The following is a 21,101-nucleotide window of genomic DNA, read 5'->3' on the forward strand; positions in this document are numbered from 1 at the left end:
ATTTACTCTTCCCTCCAGTGGCGTCGGAAATTAATTGATCGAGTTTTTCGCAAAAAAGGCGACCGCTCCGATATGGTAAAGAAGTCAATTACTTTTTGGAATGGTGATGGCGTTTGCTGCTGCTTGAGAAGTGCAGTCAGCGGCATCCAGAGACGCGGTCACTAGAAAATCCCCAGCTCTGGCTATCTGAGTAGCAAGGTCTGCTACCTCGGAGGGAAGATTTGTATCCAGAACAGCTGAAGAGAGGACCTCAGCCCAATGGGTCATAGCCTTAGCCACCCACGTAGCGGCAAAAGATGGAAAGAGTGCAGCTGCTGAGGCTTCAAAAGCTGAACGAGCCATATTGTCGATCTGACGATCGGTGGCGATTTTAATCGAGGCGCCCTCTGAAGATGATAAAATAGATTTAGTAATTAGGCGCGATACCAGAGATTCTACGAGAGGAGACTGTGACCAATCTTTTCTCAGGAGCAAAGGGATATTTTGACTCCATGGGCTTTTGCCCTGTGAAGTGTTTATCTGGACGGATCCTATGAGATTCAATGATTTCCTTAAATTCGGGATGATTGGCAAACACTCTGTGAGCCTGCTTGGTCCTCTTAAAGGACACAGCATGATCCGTTTTAGATAAAGGTTCCTCATCTAGCTTCAGGGCCTTGTTTACTGACTCAATGAGAGAGTCAAGAGTCTCCCGATCGTGTTGAAATTCCTGATCTAGGGACGTGACAGAATCATTCTCTGAGCCAGGTTCTCTACTAGCCCCAAGGGAGGGGGAGCGAGAAAAAGAACTCTCAGAACCTGATTCCCGGTGATGGTCTGGGGACAAGGCATGAGTCCTTTTCCTGGAAGAGCGAGAGCCCCTTGGTAGTGTACAAGGGGTTCTGATCATCGGAAGCGCTGTCCGTAAGAGTGCTCTGGTTAGAGGAAGGGTCTCGGAACGAGTCTAACGCTTTGGCCAGGGATGCCATAGACCGGGTAAGGGCTGTAGCCCACTCAGGGGGACTAGGTTCACTGGGTTCGGTATCAGTAACAGGTGGTTCCTGAGCAGTCACCGGTTCACAAGCTGAGCATAACGCAGTATTGTGACCCCGGGGTAGAGATACCTTACAAGAGGTACATTTTCCCAGACTATTTGTTAGGCTTTGATTGAGACAGTGTAGCCTTGAGGAGAGCGCTTACTAGCAGGGAAAGGGTTTATTATTATTATTATTATTTATTTATATAGCACCATTAATTCCATGGTGCTGTACATGAGAAAGGGGTTACATACAGAGTTACAGATATCGTTTACAGTAAACACGTTTACAGTGACAGACTGGTACAGAGGGGAGTGGACCCTGTCCTTGCGGACTTACATTCTATGGGATAGTGGGGAAGAGACAGAAGGTAGGGGCGAGGCGATGCGGTGGCTCTGGCAATGGAGAGGCTTCGGCTCTGGCGATGGCGAGGCGGCAGAATGGTTATTGCAGGTTGTAGGCTTTCTTGAAGAGATGGGTTTTCAGGTTCCGTCTGAATCTGGTGGATAGTCGGACGTGTTGAGGCATGGAATTCCAGAGGATGGGGGATATTCGGGAGAAATCTTGGAGGCGGTTGTGTGAGGAACGAATAAGTGTGGAGGAGAGTAGGAGGTCTTGGGAGGATCGGAGATTACGTGAGGGAAGATATTGGGAGATTAGTTCAGAGATACAGGGAGGGGACAGGTTGTGCATGGCTTTGTAGATCAGTCTTAGTAGTTTGAACTGGATTCGTTGGGGAATTGGGAGCCAGTGGAGAAATTTGCAGAGGGGAGAAGCAGGGGAGTAGCGAGGAGATAGGTGGATTAGCCGGGCAGCAGAGTTGAGGACAGACTGGAGTGGTGCAAGAGAGTTAGTGGGGAGACCACAGAGGAGGGTGTTGCAGTAATCAAGGCGAGAGATGATAAGGGCATGCACAAGAGTTTTAGTAGATTGAGGGCTAAGGAAGGGATGGATTCTGGAAATATTTGTGAGTTGGTGGCGACAGGAGGTGGCAAGAGTTTGGACGTGAGGTTTGAAGGACAGGGCAGAGTCGAGAGTTACCCCGAGGCAGCGGATTTCAGGTGCGGGAGAAAGCGTGATGCCGTTTACCATAGATAGGTCAGGTAGGGGGGATGCGTGAGATGGGGAAAGATGATGAGTTCGGTTTTGTCTACATTGAGTTTTAGGAAGCGAGAGGTGAAGAAGGAGGATATGGCTGACAGACACTTCGGGATTCTGGACAGCAGAGAGGTGACATCTGGGCCAGAGAGGTAGATCTGAGTGTCGTCCGCATACAGGTGGTACTGGAAGCCATGTGACTTTATGAGTTGTCCTAAGCCAAGGGTATAGATGGAAAAAAGTAGGGGCCCTAGGACAGAGCCTTGAGGGACTCCAACAGAGAGAGGACGGGATGAGGAGGTGGTGTGGGAGTGGGAAACACTAAATGTGTGGTCGGAAAGGTATGAGGCAATCCAGGACAGGGCAAGGTCTTTGATGCCAAGGGAAGAAAGAATCTGTAGCAGTAGGCAGCGATCGACTGTGTCGAAAGCAGAGGATAGGTCAAGAAGGAGGAGGATGGAGAACTGTCTGTTAGCTTTGGCTGTGAGTAAGTCATTAGTAATTTTTGTCAGGGCAGTTTCGGTGGAGTGGTGGGGGCGGAAGCCAGATTGGAGGTTGTCAAGCAGAGAGTTAGATGAGAGGTGGGAGGAAATTTGAGCATGGACATGCTGCTCAAGGAGTTTTGAAGCAAACGGGAGCAGTGATATGGGGCGGTAGCTGGGCATAGCAGTTGGGTCAAGGTTCGTTTTTTTTTTGCGGATGGGTGTGATTGTGTCATGTTTGAAGGCAGAGGGGAAGGTACCAGAAGATAGCGATAGGTTGAAGAGATGGGTTAGGGCTGGAATGAGCATGTTAGTGAGGTTGGGGAGCAGGTGGGAGGGGATGGGGTCAAGTGCACAGGTGGTGATGTGCGATTTGGAAAAGAGGCGAGTAAGCTCTCCTTCAGTGATGTTGGAGAGGGAGGTTATTAGGGAAGGGCAGAGGTCTGCTATATGGAGTGGTTGGGGTGGTGGAACAGTTAGGGTTTGCCTTGTTTGGTCGATCTTGTTTTTGAAGTAGGTGGCAAAGTCCTCGGAAGAGATGAGGGGAGTTGGAGGTGGCAGTGGTGGGCGGAGGAGGAAGGTAAATGTGCTGAATAGTTGTTTTGGGTTGTAGGATAGTGAAGATACAAGGTTAGTGAAATAGGTCTGCTTAGCGGAGGTGAGTGCTAATTTGAAGTCAAATGTAGCTTGTTTGAAAGCAGTGAAGTCGTCTGGCAGGCGTGTTTTCTTCCAACGCCGCTCCGCAACCCTGGATGCTTGTCGAAGTTTTCTTGTGAGATTGTTATGCCAAGGTTGCCTATTGATTCCTAGCACTGTGCCATGCAGGAGAGGGGCGACTGAGTCTATGGCTGATGTGAGGGTGGAGTTATAAAAAGCGGTGGCGCTGTCCGTGTTGTGGAGTGAAGATATGGAGGACAGAGGTAGGAGAGAGTCTGAGAGTCTGTGAATGTCTAGATGTGCGAGGTTTCTGCGAGGATGTGGTAATGGCTGGACATGGGGGGTGGGTGAGGAGGACATGGATGAGAAGGTGAGTAGATGGTGGTCAGATAGGGGGAAGGGAGAGGTTGTGAGGTTAGATAAGGAACAGAGGCGGGTGAAGATGAGGTCTAGTGTATGTCCGTCTGTGTGGGTGGCTGTGGAGGACCACTGAGTGAGTCCAAAGGATGAAGTAAGGGCCAGTAGCTTGGAGGCTGCTGGCTGGCGGGTGTCAGTAGGGATATTAAAGTCACCCATGATGATGGTGGGGATGTCAGCAAAGAGAAAGTGAAGGAGCCAGGTGGAGAATTGGTCGATGAAGGCAGTGGCTGAGGGTTAAGCTATGTTTCTGCAGTTTACCCAAGTCCTGTGTCTTGAGTCCCCGGGGAAGGTCCGCAATGTGTCCACCGAAATTACTAATCCCTGAAGCTGTGATTCAGAACGCTGGAGCAGCGCTGCAGCATCAGCCCTGTGGGTGTCCAAAGATGGCCGCCGAGATCAGGAAGAGAAGGCGCTCATCGCAGAACAAGAAGCGCCAGAGAGAGTGGGCGGCGGTAACTGCCGGTGGGCGGAGCCAACGTTCCAGCCTGGACGAGAGGAAAGCCGGGGGCTAAATTTTAAGCTTGCGGTTGCGGCCTGGCACGCTGCGGCCGCTATTTTTGCTCCACGCACCAGGGCTTTAAGATATATGCGGACCTCCCCAGGGACCAGGACCTCCCAGCGCATCGGCCCCGCAAGTGTGTACTCACGGTAGATGCGGTGGGCCGGTGCTTAATCCACCGTCGCCGTAGTCAGGGAGGGGGTGGAAAGCGTCTGCCGCCTTCCATCATCCGCTATAACAGTGGTGATGCAGTGGGGGGCTGCACGGACGCCATAAACATCATGTTCGGCTATGCACCTGGCTCCAGGGTAGGTAGATGGAGGGCTACTCCATGTGGTCGCCTGCTATGGAGGGGAAAGATAGGAACGCGAAGGAACCGTCGCCCGTAAAGTGAGCTCAGGGCTGGCATCCAACGGTGCAGGATAGGGTACGGGGAGGGACGCTCCGAGTTCTTGCCTGTTGATGGTTCGGGGGAGATCGGAACCTAGAAAGGATCCGTCGCCCCCATTTGTTCCGTTAAGGGAAAAATAGAATAAAAATAAAAACGGTGCGGTCTGAAAACAGACCCAAGTGCCTCCTACAGACACTAAGCAAGAACTGGTTCACTTGTAGCCAGCAGGAGTGTGTATACTGCAGGGGAGGAGCTATTCTTTCTGTATTACTTAGTGTCCTCCTAGTGGCAGCAGCATAACACCCATGGTCAGAGGTGTCAAACTGCATTCCTCGAGGGCCGCCAACAGGTCATGTTTTCAGGATTTCCTTAGCATTCCACAAGGTGCTGGAATCATTCTGTGCAGGTGATTAAATTATCACCTGTGCAATACAAGGAAATCCTGAAAACATGACCTGTTGGCGGCCCTCGAGGAATGCAGTTTGACACCTCTGCCCATGGTCCTGTGTCCCCCAATGAGGCGTAGGAGAAAGTACGTTTTTAAATGTTTCAGATTTATTGTTTTTTTCTGCATGCCTCCTAACAAAAAAAAGACTGCATAAAATCACAAAGTTGCATAAACCAAAAACCAGTGCCAGCAAAGCCTATAGTTTGTCCCGGAAACAAACAAGCTCTTATACATATTTTTTTAAGTTTTATTTGTGCAAAAGTAGCAAAACATAACAAAACCTCTAAGTTAGTTTATATTGTTGTGATTGTGTTGACCTGGAGAATAAGGATAATGACAATTATACCTAACAGTGAACAATGTTTAAAAAAAATAAATCTAGAATTGCTGTTCTTGCTTGCCTTCCAAAAAGTATAATAGAAAGTGATCATAAAATCACATCTACCACAAAAAAACATCAATGAAAACTACAGCTTGATCCCTTCATGACCAGGAAATTTTCAGTGTTTGAGAGCTCAGTTTTTCCTCCTTCTCTTCCAAGAGCCATAGTTTCCTATTTTTCTGCTTTTGAATGACGCCATTCACTATACCATAAAGTGAATTGAATGTACTGAAAAGTGGGGGGGGGGGAAAATACAAGTGCGGGAAAATGTTAACACCCCCTGCCACCCCCCTGTAATTCTGCCTGTCTTGAGGTTTTGTTCAGTAAAATTACAAGGTAATATGATGCATCACGTCCCGATACACTTACAGACACCTTCAAAATGGGATTGGGAGCTGCGCTTTGGTGTAATGGAGGAATAGATTGACTTTATCTTTTACAGTGCTATACAATTATATTAATAGTTTGTTGGGGGAGAGACTCCCATTAAGGGACATGAACCAGTGGTGTCGGATCACTAGTTGTGCACACTGCATTACCACAGTATGGCAGTATGTAGTGACCCATCGGTACTCTGCGATCACATCACGAGCGAGCGATGTGTAGAGGATATAGCAGTATGTCTGATGTCGGGTGGTGGCATCTCAAACATCCATGGATTATCCACAGGAAATGCCAAAAATGCTTTACAGATGTGGACCACACCAGTGGGATGCCATACGGCACAGCTGTCGACACTATGGTGGCCGTTCATGCTGTGCCCTCTATTCACTTCTATTACAGTTTAGAAAATAAACATCTCACAGAAATGAAAACCCTTTTGAGAAGTCTCGTATCCACATTATTTATTATCCGACATGACACAAGTTACAGGCGGTACTTACTTTTTTTGTCTGAAGAACTACTGAAGTCTATTCCCCCAAGTCCTTCGTTGGTAGTCGTCTGAGCAGCAGGAGCAGCCAGACCCAAAGTGTTCTGTCCCAGGACTGCAACCAAAACACAAAGAACCATTCTTGAAAACATACAAAAATGTTTAACACAAGCACAAAAATCAAAAATCTCTTATTACCCAGTTCATGATTTTACATTGGACAGGGCTCCATTCTCTCCACCGAGGAATAAAGGCAAGAAGCCCCAGCAAGTACCGTGCCAGCAGAGCCTACATACATGGCCGCAGAACGGGATCGTCCGCAGGGAAAGTACTAAATGTACCCAGGTGAACAAACATCAGTGACGCAGAAGCTTTCCTATGAAGCTCACATCGTACACTTCTGTAGATTGGTATTAAAAACAGTTAACAATCCTAAAGGGAAATAGGGATTTTTGTGTACTCACAGTAAAATCCTTTTCTCCGATCCACTCATTGGGGACACAGAACCATGGGTGTTATGCTGCTGTCACTAGGAGGCTGACACTAAGTTGAGACAAAAAAAGTTAGCTCCTCCCCTGCAGTATACACCCTCGTGCTGGCTTCCAGAGACCCAGTTCAGTGTAAAAGTAGCAGATTATTAACAACATATAACATAACAATATTAGTGTACAACATGACAGAGTAAGCAAAGAGCCAAAAAGAAAACAAGCCATAAGGCTAACAGGGTGGGAGCTGTGTCCCCAATAAGTGGCTCAGAGAAAAGGATTTTACGGTGAGTACACAAAAATCCCTATTTCTCCTTCGCCACATTGGGGGACACAGAACCATGGGACGTCCCAAAGCAGTCCCTGGGTGGGGAACAATATGACCCAATAACTCCATGTACCAACTGACTATAAATGCGCAACAGCCGCTTGCAGGACACGTCTGCCAAGGGCCGCATCCGCAGAGGATTGAGTATGGACATTGTAGTGCTTCGTGAAGGTTTGCAGGCTGGACCATGTTGCGGCCTTGCAAACCTGCTCTGCCGAAGCCTGGTGCCGAATGGCCCAGGAAGCACCCACCGACCGAGTTGAGTGTGCCCTAATCCCCGCCGGGATAGGTCTGCCCCTGACCCGATAAGATTCTTGAATAGCTGATCGGATCCATATGGCTATCGTGGCTTTAGAAGCTGCTAAACCCTTTCTGTGACCCTCTGGAAGCACAAAGAGGGAGTCAGACTTGCAGAAGGGGGCAGTCCTAGAAATGTACCTCCTGAGGGCCCTTACCACGTCCAAGGTGTGAAGGGCCTTTTCAACCCTGTCTTGGCTGTGGGCAAAAGGAGGGAAGAACGATATCTTCATTAAGGTGGAAGGATGAAACCAACTTGGGAAGAAAAGACAGAGATGGACGTAGGACTACTTTATCTTGGTGGAAGGACAGGAAGGGCGCCCAGCAAGAGAGGGCGGCCAACTCTGAGACTCGCCTGATAGAGGTTACTGCCACAAGGAAGGCGACCTTCCAGGAGAGGACAATCAGCGAGACATCCTGCAGAGGTTCAAAAGGGGGCTCATGAAGAACACTCAGAACCAAATTGAGATCCCAAGTCTCTAACGGCATTCTATAGGGGGGTACCACGTGAGAGACCACCTGAACGAAAGTCCTGACCTGCAGGTTAGCAGCAATCCTACGTTGGAACAACACGGATAATGCCGAGATCTGACCCTTGAGAGAACTGAGCGCCAGACCGGAATCCAAGCCGGACTGGAGAAATTCAAGAATGGAGGGAATTGAAAAAACGAGAGGAGGACGTCCACGGAGCCTGCACCATGAGAAGGCTTTCCAGGTGCAGTGATAAATGCGAGCGGAAGACGTCTCGCGAGCGCTAATCATGGTGGCAATGACTTGCTGGGAGAAACCAGCTTGAGTTAGGATCCAGGTTTCAACAGCCACGCTGTTAAACATAGGGCCCCTGAGTTCTGGTGCTAGATCGACCCTTGGCGAAGATCTGGGCGATCTGGTATCCGCCAGGGAACGACGGATACGAGTTGAACGAGCTCTGCGTACCACGCGCGACGTGGCCAATCCGGGGCGACTAGGATCAAAGGAACCCCCTCCATCTTGATTTTCCGGATTACCTTCGGTAGTAAAGGAAGCGGAGGAAACACGTACGGGAGATGGAACTGATGCCATGGGAATATCAGTGCGTCCACCCCGATGGCTTTAGGATCCCGAGAACGCGCTATGAAGTTGGGAACCTATGCGCTCAGTCTGGATGCCATCAGATCCACGTACGGAGTCCCCCAGCGAAGACAAATCTGCTGGAAGACCTCCGGATAGAGTTACCACTCCCCCAAGGCGAGACCCTGATGGCTGAGAAAGTCCGCCGCCCAGTTCTCGATGCCAGGAATGTGCACTGCAGAAATGGTGGAGCAGTTGTGCTCAGCCCAGCGGAGAATGTGAGAGACTTCCCGCATTGCCACCCTGCTGCGGGTACCCCCCTGATGGTTTATGTACACCAGAGCTGTGACATTGTTTGATTAAATTCGAATTGGGTGACCCGCAAAGAGAAAGTGGAAATGTCTCAGGGCAAATCTGATCGCTCGAATCTCCAAGATGTTTATCGGAAGTCTCGACTCTCGAATCGTCCAACATCACTGGGCAGTGTGGTGGCGAAATACCGCTCCCCAACCGAGGAGACTGGTGTCGGTAGTTACCACCAGTCAGTGAATTGGGAGAAAAGACCTTCCCTGGCTGAGAGATGATTCCAAAGTCCTCCATTTGAGCTCTTGCCTGATCAGCGGGGCAGAGAACATGGCCGATCGAGGGATAAGGGACTCCTGTCCCAATTGTCCAGTAGAGCCTGTTGTAAGGGACGGAGATGCAGTTGGGCAAAGGGAACAGCTTTCATTGTGGCCACCATTTTCCCCAGGATCCTCATGGCAAAACGAATGGAATGAGGGAAGGGACGACAAAGTGTCTGGGTTCTCTGTTGAAGCGCTTGGGCCATGGACCGAGGAAGTAGGACCAGCCCCTTGGACGTGTCCAGGATCATGCCTAGGAAGGAGATTCGTCGGGATGGAACGGGGGAGGACTTGTCTAAGTTAATTAGCCAGCCCAGGCGTGAAAGGGTATCCAAGGTAATGCGGACGCTTGCTTCGCAGGCCTGATAGACGACCTCCTGATCAAAGGTCAGTCCTAAGTATGGCAACACGACCACTCCTCGGGAATGAAGAATGGCCATGACCGCCGCCATGACATTTGTGAATACCCTGGGAGCGGTGGCAAGGCCGAAGGGTAAGGCCGTGAATTGAAAATGGTTCTCTTGGATGGCAAAAAACAGAAACATTTGATGTGGCGGGAAGAGTGGGATATGGATATAAGCATCTTTGATGTCTATTGATGCTAAAAATTCTCCTCTCTTCCTTGAGGAGATGACTGACCGGAGGGATTCCATCCTGAAATGCCGGACCTTTACATATTTGTTTAGGAGCTTTAGATCCAAAATAGGGCGCACCGTCCCGTCCTTTTTTGGAACGACGAAGAGGTTTGAGGAAAACCTCTGAATCTCTCGTGTTCAGGAACCGGAACAATGACCCCGTTTTGGCAGAGAGACTCGATGGCGCGGTGAAGCGCGCGAGGCTGAGCTCCTGAACTTGGAAGACGAGAGGGAAAAAAACGAGCTGGAGGGGAGGCAATGAATTCTATTTTGTAACCGGAAGACACCAGGTCTCTGACCCATTCGTTGTGAATGACAGAAAGCCAGACATGTTGAAAGAGAAGCAGGTGTCCACCTACTTTGGTGGTGTCGACCGGAAGTCTCCCCGAGTCATTGTGAAGGAAATCTGGAGGGCCTGGATCCCCTAGTTCTAGGTTGCCTAGGCTTACCTCGCCAGGACTGATTTAGCCTGTATGAGGGCCGAGAGTCTCTGTCTGTACGTGGAGAACGTTCTGACTGGACGAGGCTGTGGAGGAGGACAAGAAAGGGCTACTGCGAAAGGGCCGAAAGCGAAAATGTTGCTGACGATGAAAAGCAGTTTTAGGCCTGTGCTGCGGGAGGAATTTGCTTTTCCCTCCTGTAGCATCGGAAATAAGCTGGTCTAGTTTTTCTCCAAATAGACGTCCGCTCTGAAAAGGCAGAGAAATCAGACTTTTTAGAAGATGAATCCGCGCACCACTCCCTAAGCTATAGTGCTCTTCTAATGGTGACGGCGTTTGAGGCAGCAATTGCCGCACAGTCTGCTGCGTCTAAAGACTTACAACAAAAAGTCCACCATATTTAGTATAAAGGCACTTCAACCTATTAAACTCATGAAACCATTTCGATCCAATAAGGGTCGAACACAGAAGAGATCCTTTAAAAGGGTAACACTTTATTAAACAAATTTAAAATACATAAAAAGCAGAACAATTCACAGAAAGGGAAGCTGCTAAAATCCAGACCCAAATTAACAGTTATAATGACAACAATACCTACATAATACGTAAACAATGTCCATATCAAAAGATGGATAACAGTCCAGTGGGAATGGCATCAGTAGGATTGGTGATTTCTGTAAGTGTTATCTAATCATGCTCTAGAATTATTTATAGTGAATTAACAAATATACGTGAGGACAGAGAAAATACTATATCCAGGTTATGATATAGACATTGATATATAGCAATATGTTGTTTTAATGTCCCACTATATCCATGTTATGATATAGACATTAATGTAAATGACAATATGTTGTTTTAATGTCCCACTAATAGCAAGGAGCATAAATTAATACCCTAATTGTTTATAGGTAAGCTCATGATATTATATCTATGTCACTGGCAAGCCCGGAAGAAGCCGGCGGCGAAACGCGCGTCGGGGTGAGGGGACGCTGCTTTTTGGATCCAGATCTACAAAGTCCCGGGATATAGGTATACTTACCTTTCTTTACTTGATATCTTCTTTGCAATAGCATTACATTTACCTCCCGCTGGCAAGTTTATTGTGGCATGTATATATTGCGGTGGAAATCGGGTACCTTCCCTTTGTCCTTTGCCAATCCTTTGCCTTACTAGTGAGATTAGTACATTGAATGTTATTATCCATTCTCCTATCTATGCTTGCCAGTGACAGATATAATATCATGAGCTTACCTATAAACAATTAGGGTATTAATTTATACTACTTGCTATTAGTGGGACATTAAAACAACATATTGTCATTTACATTAATGTCTATATCATAACATGGATATGGTGGGACATTAAAACAACATATTGCTATATATCAATGTCTATATCATAACCTGGGTATAGTATTTTCTCTATGTCCTCACGTATATTTGTTAATTCACTATAAATAATTCAAGAGCATGATTAGATAACACTTACAGAAATCACCAATCCTACTGATGCCATTCCCACTGGACTGTTATCCATCTTTTGATATGGACATTGTTTAGGTATTATGTAGGCATTGTTGTCATTATAACTGCTAATTTGGGTCTGGATTTTAGCAGCTTCCCTTTCTGTGAATTGTTCTGCTTTTTATGTCTTTTAAATAAAGTGTTACCCTTTTAAAGGATCTCTTCTGTGTTCGACCCTTATTGGATCGAAATGGTTTCATGTGCGTCTAAAGACGCGTACATCACATAGTCTCCAGCCATAGCGATTTGTTTGGCGAGATCCGCCGCCTCAGACGGAAGAGCCTGGTCCTGAATGGATTTTGCAAGGGCATCTGCCCAGAAAACCATTGCTTTTGCGACCCATGCTGCAGCGAAGGAAGGGAATAGTGAGGAACCTGAGGCCTCATACACTGAGCGAGCCACGGAATCTATTTGGCGTTCTGTGGGATTTTTAATTGAAGCACCATCAGGTACAGATAAAAGCATTTTAGTAGCCAAACGCGATACCGGAGGATCTACTAGTGGAGGTTCCGTCCAATCTTTAGACAAGATCTGCGGAAAAGGAATACTTCAATCCCAGGGCCTTTGTACTCGTAAAGCGCTAATCCGGTCGCTCCCGGTGTCGCCTGACTATCTCCAAAAAGTCCGGATGGGAGGCGAACACCCTATGGGATCGCTTGGTTCTTGTATAAGAAACCGCATGATCCGGAGCCGAATTAGGGTCATCATCAACCTTTAGCGCATGATTGACAGCTTCAATGAGGGAATCCACAGTCGCTTGAAACTCCGGAGAATACGGGTCCAAGGATGTCTCAGACTCATACTCAGAGTCATGATCGCTGCGAACCCCTGGAGAGGGAGAGTGAGAAGTGGAGCTACCAGAGGCTGAATGGCGTGGTGAATACTCAGGAGAGGTAGTGCGGATCCGTTTTTTGGATGTCCGTACCTCCTTCAGGTAAGAGCGGCCCCTGCTGGCCGATGATTCCCCTGTAATGGAGGGGTCTCTTAACTCAGGTAGACGAGTGCCCCGCTCCCCAGAGGGGTCATGGAGGGATTCAATTGCTTTGGCCAGCGAAGCCATGGATTGTGACAGTGACGCGGCCCACTCACGGGGGCTAGATACACTGGGGTCAGTAGTGGCGGAGGGCTCTTGGGCACATTGGGTATCACAGGCTGAGCAGAGAGGGGAGCTTTGAGGGAGAGAAGCCTGGCAGGTGGTACACGCAGTGAAAAAGGTAGTATGTACCTTTGTAGTCTTTTTTGCCTTTGACTGCGACATGATGTACCCCAACATAAGTGAAAAAACACTGCTAGTGGAAGCGATGTGGGGTAAAGCTGCAGGGAAGCACATAGTGCCGTCTCCTTACCCAGGTCCTGTGTCCCGCAATCTGAAAATGATGGCGCTGAGTAAAACGGCATCCAGGGCGACACATGCAGAGGGCGGCAGAGTTGCTTGCAGTGGGAAAAAGATGGCTGCCGAGAGCCGGGAGGTAGTCTCGCAAGGAGCGAGAAGCGCCAGGACTGGGGGCGGAGCCGCTGGAATGATGAGAGCGGTGGGCGGAGCTTACCGGGATGCGGCTTACACAAGGCAGAAGCCGTGGACTAAATCTATGGCTTCGGCCCGCGCGCACCCCCGGACCGCCGGGAAATGCGCCGCGGAGCTCTGTGGGGACCCTTCCGCTATGGAGCCCTCGTATGCCGCCGAAAAAACGACCCCTCCCGGTGCACTTACCCCGATATGAAGGGGATGAGCACGTCAGAGCTGTGCATGGGGTAGTTAGGACGCTGCAGGGTTGGGGAGCCTCCATCCACCATCCCCTGAAAGGCGGGTGGAAAGGAACCGTCCGTCTCCTTCCATCATCCGCTTACAGTGGTGATGCAGTGGGGGCTGCACGGACGCCACAATGGAGAGTGCCTCTGAACAGCCGAGAGTAAAACCCGGTGGGCAGGGCAAAATGTCCGGCAATATGGCCTGGCTGCAGAAGAGGGTACTGGAGGTACCACTCCAGTGCTCGTCTGATAGAGGGGGGGGGGGGGAGAGATCGATGCCCTTGAAGGGGCCCGTCGCCCCTAGAATCAGCTCAGGCAGTGGCATCCCACGTCGCAGGAGAGGATACGGAGAGGTAATACTCCTGTGCTCGCCTGTTGTTGGTTTGGGAAGATTGGAGCCTTGAAAGGTTCCATTGCCCCTTTGTCCAAAAGGAATAAAAGTAGAGAATCCGCAAAGTTCTGGTCTGAATAGCAGACCCAGGGTGCCTCCTACGGACACTAAGCTTGAACTGGGTCTCTGGAAGCCAGCATGAGGGTGTATACTGCAGGGGAGGACCTTTTTTTGTCTCAACTTAGTGTCAGCCTCCTAGTGACAGCAGCATAACACCCATGGTCCTGTGTCCCCCAATGTAGCGAAGGAGAAATCCCAGGATGACCAGCTAACACAGAACAATGACCCTCCGAAATCACTTTACTAGTCCATCTGTCAGGAACAAACAATTTCCCCACTGGACAGCGGTCAGGTTTATCAGCCTGAAATTCCTGAAGAACCCGTCGTAAATCAGGGGAGATGGCAGAAAGAATCACCCCTTCCTTCAGAATACCGACCGGCTCAAGGACCCCAGGAGAATCAGGCAAAAAGCTCCTAGAGAGGGCATCAGCCTTAACATTCTTAGAACCCTTGAAGATACGAGACCACAAAATCAAAACGGGAGAAAAACAGGGACCATCGGGCCTGTCTAGGATTCAGCCGTTTGGCAGACTCGAGGTAAATCAGATTCTTATGATCGGTCAAGACCACAATACGGTGCTTGGCCCCCTCAAGCCAATGTCGCCACTCCTCAAATGCCCACTTCATAGCCAACAACTCACGATTTCCAACATCATAATTGCGTTCCGCAGGCGAAAACTTTCGAGAAAAGAAGGCACACGGTTTCATCAAGGAACCATCAGAATTCCTCTGAGACAAAACGGCCCCTGCCCCAATCTCAGAAGCGTCAACCTCAACCTGAAAAGGAAGAGAAACATCCGGCTGACGCAACACAGGGGCAGAAGTAAATCGGCGTTTAAGCTCCTGAAAGGCAGAAACAGCCGCAGAGGACCAATTCGTCACATCAGCGCCTTTCTTCGTCAAATTGGTCAGGGGTTTAACCACACTGGAGAAGTTGGCAATGAAACGGCGATAAAAATTAGCAAAGCCCAAAAATTTCTGAGGGCTCTTCACGGATGTGGGCTGGATCCAATCATGAATGGCCTGAACCTTAACCGGATCCATTTCTATAGATGAGGGAGAAAAAATGAAGCCCAAAAAAGAAATCTTCTGTACTCCAAAGAGACACTTAGACCCCTTCACAAATAAGGCATTATCACGAAGGATCTGAAATACCATCCTGACTTGTTTCACATGAGACTCCCAATCATCTGAAAAAATCAAAATATCATCCAAATATACAATCATGAATTTATCAAGATAATTCCGAAATATATCATGCATGAAGGACTGAAACACAGATGGAGCATTAGAGAGTCCGAATGGCATCACAAGGTATTCAAAATGGCCTTCGGGCGTATTAAACGCAGTTTTCCATTCGTCACCCTGCTTAATACGAACAAGATTATATGCCCCTCGAAGGTCAATCTTAGTAAACCAACTAGCCCCCTTAATCCTAGCAAACAGATCAGAAAGCAAAGGCAAAGGGTATTGGAATTTGACCGTGATCTTATTCAAGAGGCGATAATCAATACAGGGTCTCAAGGAGCCATCTTTTTTGGCAACAAAAAAAAAAAACCTGCTCCCAATGGTGAAGAAGATGGCCGAATATGCCCCTTCTCCAAGGACTCCTTAACATAGCTCCGCATGGCGGCATGTTCTGGCACAGACAGGTTGAAAAGTCGGCCCTTAGGGAACTTACAGCCTGGAATCAAGTCAATAGCACAATCACAGTCCCTATGCGGTGGAAGGGAACTGGACTTGGGCTCATCGAATACATCCTGGAAATCTGACAAAAACTCAGGAATTTCAGAAGAGGGGGAGGAGGCAATTGACATCAAAGGAACGTCACCATGAACCCCCTGACAACCCCAACTAGTCACAGACATAGATTTCCAATCTAATACCGGATTATGCACCTGTAACCATGGGAAACCCAGCACAATAGCATCATGCAAATTATGCAACACCAGAAAACGACAATCTTCCTGATGGGCTGGCGCCATGCACATGGTCAGTTGTGTCCAAAACTGAGGTTTATTTTTAGCCAACGGTGTAGCATCAATGCCCCTCAAAGGAATAGGACTCTGCAAAGGCTGCAAGGGGAAACCACAACGTCTGGCAAATTCTAAGTCCATTAAGTTTAGAGCGGCGCCTGAATCCACAAATGCCATGACAGAAAATGATGATAATGAGCAGATCAGGGTCACAGATAACAGAAATTTAGGTTGTACAGTACTGATGGTAACAGAACTAGCGATTCTCTTGGTACGCTTAGGGCAATCAGAAATAACATGAGCAGAATCGCCGCAGTAAAAACACCTCCTATTCTGACGTCTGAATCCTTGTCGTTCAGCTCTAGACACAATCCTATCACACTGCATAGGCTCAGGACTCCGCTCGGAAGACAATGCCATAGTGTGCACAACTCCGCGCTCGCGCAAGCGCCGATCAATCTGAATGGCCAGAGACATAGAATCACTCAGACCAGCAGGCGTGGGGAACCCCACCATAACATCTTTAATGGATTCAGAAAGACCCTTTCTGAAGATTGCCGCCAAGGCATCCTCATTCCATTTAGTCAGTACAGACCATTTTCTAAACTTCTGGCAATATGATTCTGCCGCTTCTTGACCCTGAGACAGGGCCAACAAGGTCTTCTCAGCATGATCCACTGAATTAGGTTCATACAATAACCCAAGCGCCTGAAAAAAGGTGTCTACATTAAGCAACGCCGGATTCCCAGGTTCCAGGGCAAATGCCCAATCCTGGGGGTCACCACGCAGCAGAGATATAACAATTTTAACCTGCTGGATGGGATCACCAGAGGAACGGGGTTTCAGAGCAAAAAACAGTTTACAGTTATTTTTAAAGCTCAGAAAATTGGACCTATCCCCAAAAAACAAATCAGGAGTTGGAATTCTAGGCTCTAAAACCGGAGTCTGAACGATATAATCGGAAATACCCTGTACTCTAGCAGCAAGTTGAACATCCATACCAGCGCCGAACTCCTGAGCCACCCAGAGGTAAAGAGGGAAGAAAAAAAAAAAAAAAACACAACAGACTACAGAAAAAAAAAATGGCTCAGCACTTTCCTTCCCTTCTTCTGAGATGCGGTTAACTCATTGTTGGCCAGTTGTACTGTTATGATCTGGTGGCCTAAGAGCAGCATGAGACGTACTCTGGAGAAGGTGGTACATGTACTGACCGCAGACCCTGAACTTAACACCGCAACTAGAAGTAGCCGTGGAATGTACCTAGCGCTCCCTAGACATCTTGACACAGCCGGAGAACTAATTACCCCTAGAGATAGAAAAGGGAAAACTATCTTGCCTCAGAGAAAATCCCCAAAGGATAGACAGCCCCCCACAAATATTGACTGTGAGAGGAGAGGGAAAAAACATACACAGACTGAAATGAGAATTTAGCAAAGGAGGCCACTTCTAGCTAAATAGAAAGGATAGGACAGAGTACTATGCGGTCAGTATTAAAACACTAGAAAATATCCACCACAGAAAATACAAAATCTCCACAGCTAACTAAAGATATGGAGGGTATATCTGCATCTCCAGAGATACCAGTTTGGCTAAACAAATCCTTATACAGACCAAGCTGGACAAGACAAAAACATGGAAAAGAACTGAACAATAAGGCCACAGCATGTGGACAGCAAACAATCAAGGCCAGAACTTATCTTTGTTGAAATGAACTGCAAAGCAGGAGAGACCAGGCAGAGATGTGAATCCTCCAGGAACAATGGACAACTGGCACTGACTAAAGGGTGAAGCAAAACTAAATAGCCCAGTCATAATTGCAAAAAGTGAACACACCTGACAAATGCTGCGATTCAGAGACAGCAGCGCTACCACTTACAACCACCGGAGGGAGCCCAAGAGCAGAATTCACAACAGCAAACCACATACTGCACCCACCACTCAAGAGTGACTGCAGACTTTCCTCCCAAACCTGGACAACCCCTTCTATACACAACTTATTACTGTTCCTTGTCTCCCTACGGGAATTGTCTGACACCATCAGATTATCGCTAGTACAGTATCTGCCTGCAATAGATATCGCTGCTGTACCTGCTACAATTGTTCATTTTACAGACTTGTCTGCATCTGCTCTATTACATCCTTTAGGCCAGGGGTGGGGAACCTTCGGCCCACATGACCTTTTCTACAGCCCCCGGGCCTGCAGTGCTCAGTCTGGCAGCAATGTTTTCCTGTCTACCGGCCATTTAAAACCCCATTTGCACTGTGCACACATGCACGCAACATACACTACTGAACACTGTGCACACATGCATTGAATGATTGTGTCTGAGGACGTCATTTGTGGGCAGAGTTGGCGCACAATACACTCCCGTCCCACAAATGAAGAGAACAGCGATAGATGTTTGGGACTAGCGGTGGACACCGCGTCTGCACCTGGAGACAACACAGCCTTAAAGCTGAAATCAGGAACTTACTGGATATTAAGTTGTACCAATAGGGCTCTATTGGCAAAAGATACTCCCTACTCATCTCACAAATAGTAACTGAGGAAGGTCCACAGGACCGAAACGTTTTAGTGTTAATACTACACAATAAACCTTACAGCATCCATACTTAAGTTGAGTGCCGGGTTTTGTTACATGAAACACAGAAGGGGCATTCGATAATCCAAAAGGCATCACCAGGTACTCAAAATGACCCTCGGGCGTATTAAATGCCGTTTTCCATTCATCTCCCTGCTTTATGCGCACAAGGTTATACACACCACGAAGATCTATCTTGGTGAACCAACTGGATCCCTTAATCCGAGCAAACAAATCAGACAACAATGGCAAAGGATACTGAAATTTAACCGTGATCTAATTCAGAAGACGATAATCTATACAAGGTCTCAGAGACCCGTCTTTCTTGCCCACAAAAAAGAATCCTGCACCAAGAGGAGAAGAGGATGGGCGAATATGTCCCTTCTCCAAAGACTCCTTTATATAACTCCGCATCGCGGCATGCTCTGGCACAGATAAATTAAAGAGTCGTCCCTTAGGAAACTTACTACCAGGAATCAAATCTATAGCACAATCACAGTCCCTATGAGGAGGAAGGGCACTGGACCTGGCCTCATTAAATACATCCTGAAAGTCTGACAAAAACTCAGGGATCTCAGAAGGAGTAGAAGAAGCAATAGACACCAATGGAGAATCGCCATGAATCCCCTGACACCCCCAACTAGACACAGTCATAGCTTTCCAATCTAAAACTGGATTATGGGCCTGTAACCATGGCAGACCCAAAACGACAACATCATGCATTTTATGCAGTACCAGAAAACGAATCACCTCCTGATGTACAGGAGTCATGCACATGGTCACTTGCGTCCAATACTGAGGTTTATTCTCTGCCAATGGCGTAGAATCAATTCCTCTAAGAGGAATAGGATTTTCCAAAGGCTCCAGGACAAAACCGCAGCGCTTGGCAAACGACAAATCCATCAGACTTAAAGCAGCACCAGAATCCACAAAAGCCATAACTGAGTAAGAAGATAATGAACAAATTAAAGTCACAGACAAAATAAACTTAGGCTGAAAAGTACCAATGGCGACAGGATTAACAATTTTTTTTTAAGCGTTTAGAGCATGCTGAGATAACATGTGTTGAATCACCACAGTAGAAACACAACCCATTTTGACGTCTATGATTTTGTCGCTCGGCTCTGGTCAAAATTCTGTCACATTGCATAGAATCAGGTGACCGTTCAGACAGCACCGCCAAAGGATTATCAGATTTGCGCTCCCGCAAACGTCGATCAATTTGAATGGCCAGAGCCATTGAATCATGCAGACCTGTAGGGATAGGAAACCCCACCATCACATCTTTAATGGCTTCAGAAAGACCATTTCTGAAATTTGCGGCCAGTGCACACTCATTCCATTGAGTAAGCACGGACCATTTCCGAAATTTTTGACAATATACCTCAGCTTCGTCCTGACCCTGAGAGATAGCCAGCAACATCTTTTCAGCCTGATTTTCAAGATTAGGCTCCTCATAAAGCAAACCAAGTGCCAGGAAAAATGCATCAACATTCACCAATGCAGGATCTCCTGGCGCCAGAGAGAAGGCCCAATCTTGAGGGTCGCCGCGCAAGAAGGAAATAACAATCTTAACTTGCTGAGCGGAATCACCAGAGGAACGAGGTTTCAGAGACAGAAACAATTTGCAATTATTCCTAAAATTCAGGAACTTAGATCTATCTCCAAAAAACGGCTCAGGAATAGGTATTTTTGGTTCAGACATAGGGCTATGGATAACAAAATCCTGAATGCTTTGCACCCTAGCAGAAAGCTGATCCACACTAGAAGTCAGAGTCTGGACATTCATATCTGCAGCAGAGTTCCAGCCACTCAGAGAAAAAGGGGATGGAAGAAGCTAGGCAAACTGCAGCAACAAAAAAAAAACAAAAAAAACTCAGAACTTCTTTTTAATCCCGCTTCTGCGATGCAATAAACATTTTCTTTCGGACTGGCATACTGTTATGATCCCAGTGGTAGAGGACCTCTGATATTCCGGCAAGATAGCAAAAACATAAATACTGCTCTAGGGAGGTGGAAACTGGGCTAACCGCATACCTGATCCTAACACACACAACTAGAAGCAGCCGGTGAACGTGCCTACGTTGGTTCTAGACGTCTCGAGCCAGCCGGAGAACTGACTACCCCTAGAGGGAAAATAAGACCTCACTTGCCTCCAGAGAAATTGAACCCCAAAGATATAGAAAGCCCCCAACAAATAATAACGGTGAGGCAAGAGGAAAACACAAACGTAGAGATGAACTAGATTCAGCAAAGTGAGGCCCACTAGTCTAGATAGACAGAAAATAGATAGTGGACTATGCGGTCAGCAGAAAACCCTACAAAAACATCCACGCTGAACACTCAAGAACCCCCACACCGACTGACGGTGCGGAGGGAGAATATCAGCCCCCTAGAGCTTCCAGCGAGCCAGAAAATCAAATATTAAGCAAGCTGGACAAAGACACTGAAAAATGCAAACAATCCAAATTATACAAAACGGACTTAGCTTTTCTTGCATGAGACAGACTGAAAGGAATCCGGAGGAGACCATATAGGTCTGGATACAACGATGCCAGGCAAGAGACTGAGTCCAGAGGAGACTTAAATAGGGAACACCCGCTGCTTAACGACACAGCTGGAGCTCAGGCCTGCAACAAGACATACCTAACACAATACCGTTAGTGACCACCAGAGGGAGCCCAGAAACACAGTT

The 21,101-nt window shown here is 47.7% G+C and overlaps 1 protein-coding gene across 3 annotated transcripts in view; it reads right to left on the minus strand.

The window, feature by feature from the left end:
• Positions 1-21,101, minus strand: part of NUP58 (nucleoporin 58) — a 94,998-nt gene that overhangs the window by 45,222 nt on the left and 28,675 nt on the right. For all 3 annotated transcript variants that reach the window (XM_077298317.1, XM_077298315.1, XM_077298316.1), the window contains exon 5: positions 6,278-6,379. In XM_077298317.1, the coding sequence (XP_077154432.1) occupies positions 6,278-6,379 (102 nt within the window). The remainder of the gene's footprint in view (positions 1-6,277; positions 6,380-21,101) is intronic.

The sequence above is a fragment of the Ranitomeya variabilis genome, chromosome 3 (genome assembly GCF_051348905.1).
Source record: "Ranitomeya variabilis isolate aRanVar5 chromosome 3, aRanVar5.hap1, whole genome shotgun sequence".
NCBI lineage: Eukaryota > Metazoa > Chordata > Amphibia > Anura > Dendrobatidae > Ranitomeya > Ranitomeya variabilis.